This window comes from Colias philodice, chromosome 17, assembly GCF_061535455.1.
Source record: "Colias philodice isolate Cphi_HAF_F1 chromosome 17, ilColPhil1 Martin Lab GWU primary, whole genome shotgun sequence".
Classification (NCBI taxonomy): domain Eukaryota; kingdom Metazoa; phylum Arthropoda; class Insecta; order Lepidoptera; family Pieridae; genus Colias; species Colias philodice.
Window position 1 is genome coordinate 9,429,445 of NC_143102.1, and position 6,404 is coordinate 9,435,848.

General features: G+C 31.9%; 2 protein-coding genes across 2 annotated transcripts in view; one reads left to right on the forward strand and one right to left on the reverse strand.

Moving 5' to 3' along the window:
• Positions 1-6,404, reverse strand: part of garz (Sec7 domain-containing protein garz) — a 437,193-nt gene that overhangs the window by 219,340 nt on the left and 211,449 nt on the right. The window lies entirely within an intron of this gene.
• Cox17 (Cytochrome c oxidase copper chaperone COX17) lies at positions 624-1,887 on the forward strand. The gene is made up of 2 exons (XM_089705805.1): positions 624-819; positions 1,136-1,887. The coding sequence occupies exons 1-2, from the start codon at positions 695-697 to the stop codon at positions 1,218-1,220; spliced, it is 210 nt and encodes a 69-aa protein (XP_089561931.1). The 5' UTR covers positions 624-694; the 3' UTR covers positions 1,221-1,887.

Below are 6,404 nucleotides of genomic sequence, written 5' to 3' on the forward strand. Positions count from 1 at the left end.
TGACAATGTCTAATTTACATTTATCTTTCTTAATAATATATAAATCCCGTGTCACAATGTTTGTCCTCAATGGACTCCTAAACCACTTAACCGATTATAATAAAATTCGCACACCATGCGCAGTTCGATCCAACTTGAGAGATAGGATAGTTTAAACATGTAGGTACCACGGGCGAAGCCGGGGCGGACCGCTAGTATACTATAAATAACAAGTTTTTAATCTAAAATGCAGTTCTATATCTTTTTGAAAATTAAAGTTTTTATGTCCAGTATTTTAAGGACTTATGCAGCTTATGCTCCAGGGCCCATAGAAAATTTCCACCCTGTATTACCAACTTTTGTAACGATAATATTTTAATAATTGTCATGAATCTGAAAATAAATTTATATTTATTGTTATTTGAATAATTACTGATTCTGAATATGCTTTGCACAGTGACATATTCTCTATAAATTAAAAAAATCTCGACTATGCCACCTGTCTAGTCAAAACATCGATTAATTTCACCAAAAAGACTAGATTCTAACCACGTGTTTAAAAAAATATAGATGTCAATATGACAGTGATGTACTGTGAACTGTCAAATCTGAAGACTGAAATGTCATTGTCATTATCACGCTGATATCTCTGTGGCTGATATTTTCGTTTTCCGCAACAAAATTGCATCATCGAATAGAGAAAAGTGAGAGTAAAATGGGTAATGCTAGTGCGAAATCTGCAGATGTAAAAGTAGAGGCGGTACCGGCTCCGGATGGTGAAAAGCCTAAACTGAAGCCATGTTGTGCTTGTCCCGAAACAAAGAGAGCGCGAGATGCATGGTAAGGTTATAATTATATTTTCGTACATTTCGTCCTTTATTGCGTAAGCTGTGATCTTATTGTCCTTGAAAATTCAGGTGTTTTACGAGAACTATATATCTTGTGGATGAAAGTACATTTTCTAATGAACATCTTTGTTCTTGCGAATTTTATGATAATCTTCCCATATTTTCAGATGAATATAAATTTTTCCATATGCTAGGTAGTGTCTATTTACATAAAAAACCTTCTAGACAAAATTATAAGTAGAACAATATATACATATAGCGTAAACAGTGGACATAATATATTTACTAAACTATAATTAAATTTAAAGCATCATAGAACGGGGAGAAGATGAATGTGGTGCCCTAATAGAAGAACACAAAGCCTGTATGAGGAAAATGGGATTCAAAATCTAGACATCCTTATTTTTTAATTATTGTACCAGAACATGTATATGGAGGAGTTAAAAGAATGATATTTCTTAACAAACACAATGGTTAATTATATTGTTTTTATTAGTTTTTTTAGTGAATATTGTTAATAATTGGCAAGTAAATTAATGTAGAGGCCACAATGTGCTTAAAGAACATTGAGCAATATTGTAAAGTCCATATTAGGGGAAGTGAAAAATTCACTTACAGTTTAAAATTGTTCTCGTTCTGTTCTTGTAGTAAGTAAACATTTTGTTTTTTCTTTGTAAAATTCCAATCTGTACTGAAACTTCAATTTTTGTACTACCTATACCTTAAAACACATCATATAAATGAACTACCTATTTCTCTTATTATATAACTTAATTTAGTATCAACTACTAGTTTAACATTTGTAAACAGGAAGATTTAAATTATCTAATTTGGCTGTATTATATATAAAAACAATCTCAATTATCAAAATTGTGTATATAATATGTTCCTGTATTTTTTTATTTATTCGGCAGCAGCCAAAGATAGGGATTTATTTATAAATTAGTTTAGTTTGTATGTTTATCATAGATTAATTAAATGCAGATACGCAACTTTGGATCTGCTTTGTGATTTGCTTTAAAAGTTGTATTTATTGTAAATAAATTTTATTTTACTCTAATATTGTTTTTTATTTACCCTTGACCTAATTTTTTGACTACATACATATTGCACTGTATATGATAAAATTAAAACAGTTGATGTGACCACTGACCAGTCATCTATTTAAAATATATGCATTATGACTCAGACAATTTTGAGTGATTCCATCTATTTTGCTTAACAGTTCACCAGGCTCTATTATATCTATAGTCTATACTAATATTATAAAGCAATAGAGAGTTTGTTTGTTTGTTTGAACGTGCTAATCTCAGGAACTACTGGTCCGATTTGAAAACTTCTTTCAGTGTTAGATAGCCCCCATTTATCGTGGAAGGCTGTAGGCTATATATCATCACGTTAAGACCAGCAGGAACGGAGCCACGCGGGTGAAACCGCGGAGCGCGGCTAGTTATAATATTATATGTATAGTAGATTATTTCTGAAGCTTTAAGGGCTTGGTCTAGTAGTGCAAACAAATGCATCCTGTCATCCTATATGTAAATAATACAAATGTACTATGGGAAAGTTGCTCCACTTAATTTTTAAAAATTAAATCATTCGTATGCATAATTTAATATTCGTAATAAGTACCAGACATGACAATTTGAAACAATTTTCGTGAAAATTACACCAGGTGATTTTTTTTATCAGTACACAAAATTTGCGAATACGTTCTATTGATATCTTCAAATGCATAACTCTATACATTTTTTTCGACCTAAGTTTCTTAGTGAAAGTTGTTCAGTTTAACTAATAAAACGGATAAACAAATTTTGTATATAATAAAAAAAAATGTAATGTTAACACGTCCGCTCGCATCAAAATTCATAAATTACATATATGCATCGCGCGGAACGCCGTCCTTATATAGGAGTCGAGGAGGCGTGGTGTCGTGCGGCCCGCGTGTGCCGCAAACGGTTCAAGCCAAATCCGACTTTTGGCGCTACAGGTTACATCGCTGAATCCACTGCGGGTAACGCAACGTGTGTTCGCGGTTCTACAGAACAACGTCTATGGATAAAACTGAAAAATTAAGATTTAATTTTTTTCTTCGTATTTTGCCAGGATAAAAAGTATTCCATTTTATGCCCAGGATAATAAGGTATAATTATACCAAGTTTCATTGAAATCGAACCATTAGTTTTCACGTGATGCCTTCACATACAGACAGACAGACAGACAAAAATTTTTTTAATCACATATTTGTGTTTGGTATCGATCCAGTAACACTGCTATTTATTTTTTAAATACATATTTTCAAAGTACAGAATTGACCCTTCTACGGATTTATTATATTATGTATAGTATATATATTTATATGGATAAACCTAATAAATATTTTGCTAGCATTCTGATGCTTTATCGGTTGCACTGGATTTTTCTTTTCTTTTTTCAATCGCTTGAATGACATAGGATGGGTCCTTGATGGGCATGGAATGCTGAAGTCTCGAATCAATCAATTCTGACAGTAGGCAATTTATGTAAAATCTTGATAATGGTCCATCATTTTTTTTTTTTGCCTAAACTTATATATTCTATTTTTAACGAATGATTCACTCCAGTCCAAACAGCAAATAAGCAGACTTCTGCTTCTGCAACGTTTAGTTGTCCCTGAATTTGGAAAAAATAGTCATGATTCTTATCTATGACAAAAGTGTTATTTTTTTGCATTGTATTTCAAATATTAAATTTTTTATTTTTAACCGCATCTTCCGCATTCATCTCTTTTGCCGGAATTAGACATTTAACTTCTACTAGTCCCATTTTCCCTTCTTGATATGGGAGTGTATAAAGTAAATTTTTCTCGTTATACTTTTAAAAAGTTATTATTGTCATTTTGCTCATTAGGTAAAGTAATTTCGATATCAGTTTTAAGTTTTTTGATACCTGCAATAATAACGTCATAATCGCCTGCACATACTTATCGATTACACCCTGTATACAATCCACCATCCACATTCATAATGTTTTCCTGTCCTCCTCTCCTTTACGCTGTTCACCGATACATTTTAAATGAGTAAATCTGCTACCACTGAAGGATGTTTCATTGTGATCAGCAAATTTTCACCACTGTTGTCGATTATTTGTTTTTCATTTTTAATCAGCAATTGGGAATCATCAGTTTTGTTTTTTGCAGATTGGTGATGTACCCTAAAAATACGTCGAAAAGGGAAAGCATCAACGAATTATCGTTTTCGTCCTCTTTTTTTATTCTTCGCGTCTCTGTTAAACTCAAAACTCAAACTCAAACATTTATTTATTCAATTAGACTTCTTCTAGAAGCACTTTTGAAACGTCATTAGGTACATATTTTTAACATTTACCACCGATTCGGAAAGCAGTATCTACGGAGAAGAATCGGCAAGAAACTCCATAGTTGCTCTTTTTACTTGTTACTTGTGTTTGTTTAGTTCAACACCCATTGAATTTTCTATGTTATTGCGATCTTCCATTACATCTGAGTTTTTATGATGTGATTATAATCCATTCGTTTTAATATTGGTACTTAGAGTTGGTGGACTAAACTAGAAATGGTGGACTAAATTTGTCAGCGCGTCTGTAAGATCAAAATATAAAACCAACATCCTGTATTTAAGTTACAAAATTAATAATCAAACAACATGCCGCTACGTTTAAAATGACTAGAAGAAAAAAAAAACACCACGACATATTTGGAATTTTGGAGTAAACAAATCATTTTCCCCGTATGTCCCAAGTTCAAGTTCTCAATATAATTAAATATATTTCGTATTTCTCAAACGAAAAATGAACATTTTTGGAACTTCAAAAAAAATATATATTATAAGAAAATTTATGAGCTTACTTTAGTTTAAAAGAAACATTCATCCCTTTACTGAAACCCCGTAAAATAAAGAAATTGTTGCCAATCACCTTTGTAATGTATTTGGTTTCATTAACTTTATGTTCGAAGATAATTTTTTTTCTAGTAAGTACATAGTTACACGCATATTTTTTTCGTTTATTTTCCATATCGAAATCAAATGTTTAAAAATACAAATATTTGCACAAAACTAAGATAAAAATAATCAATTAACAAAAATATTAAATTTAATGAAGTAGAGCAACTTTCACTTCGGTATGAAGGAAAATCGAGCGTAGAGCACACGTCAGAACGCTCCGGCCCAAGGAGCGCGACTAAAGAAATTCGCTATGATTTTTCCTAATTATTTTAAATATTTTTTTAATATTTAAAGAATTATCAAAATTAAAAAAAAAAATTTTTAAAGGATTAATACTCATTGGTCTTCAACCAACTCGAATAAATTAATGGAAACAATAACTTTTAGCAGTATTTATCAATAGATTTTGTAAGGCAAAAAATGGGAAATTTAATGAATTTATAACGTTCTAATTAGGAAAATCATAAGTTTTTCGGCAATTGTATTCAGCAGTTTTTAATAACGACTATATAAGGATAATAATGTGCTGATCAGATTGTGTAAATTGTAATCGGTTGCAACGTAGTGAGTGCACAAACTTAGCTCGAAATGTCTTTGGGGGAAAGAGACTTATCTTGAAGGCCTGATTAAGGTAACATAAAGTAACTTTACAAATGTGAAAAAATTCACGCGCATTGCGTATATAACACTAATTGATAAACAAGGAAAAAAAATTCAGTTTATCATTTCATTAGCCGGGAAAAAATTGTCAAATAACTTGTTGAAAACGCAATTTTGCTAGACTGCAGCCTTAAATATCTTCTTTTGTTTGACTTAGATATTTGATTAACTATATCCTGTAATATTGACAATTAGAATAAAGGTTTATTTTTATAGTCCTTGAACTTACTCTAGTTTTCTGGGTCTTCAGCCACCTACATACCAAATTTCATTGTAATTGGTTCAGCAGTTTCGACGTGAAAGAGTAACAAATATCAATTCATTGAATGCATCCATCCATCCATCCTATCAAACTTTCGCGTTTATAATATTAGTAGGATTTCTATTGGTTGCAAGTTGCGACAATCGACATCTGGTGCATTTAGATCATACGAGCGAATGCTCATTCTCCCTGACTATGTCAAATTCTTTAGATGTAAACAGGTGTAGAGCATTCTTCCTTTCTTTCGTTGTTCTTAGTGCGTTCGAAAAGATTGTATGCAATGTTCTTGTACTGAACAACACTGAATATTAGTTTTCGTTTACACTAAAAGATCACGAAAGAATGCTCTTGCTCTAGCTCTAGCTTTATGTTCGTTTGGTGTAAATGCACCGTGGTAGAGCCGCAACTATGAACTATAGATTTATTTACCACTAGCTTTCCTGCCACATCTTATCTTAATATATAAATATATATATATAAATCTCGTGTCACAATGTTTGTCCTCAATGGACTCCTAAACCACTTAACCGATTATAATAAAATTCGCACACCATGTGCAGTTCGATCCAACTTGAGAGATAGGATACCTAGTTTAAACATGTAGGTACCACGGGTGAAGCCGGGGCGGACCGCTAGTTGTCTATAAGTTAACAAATTGTATTCTACAACCTTCCTCTAGAAGTCTAGAACCAA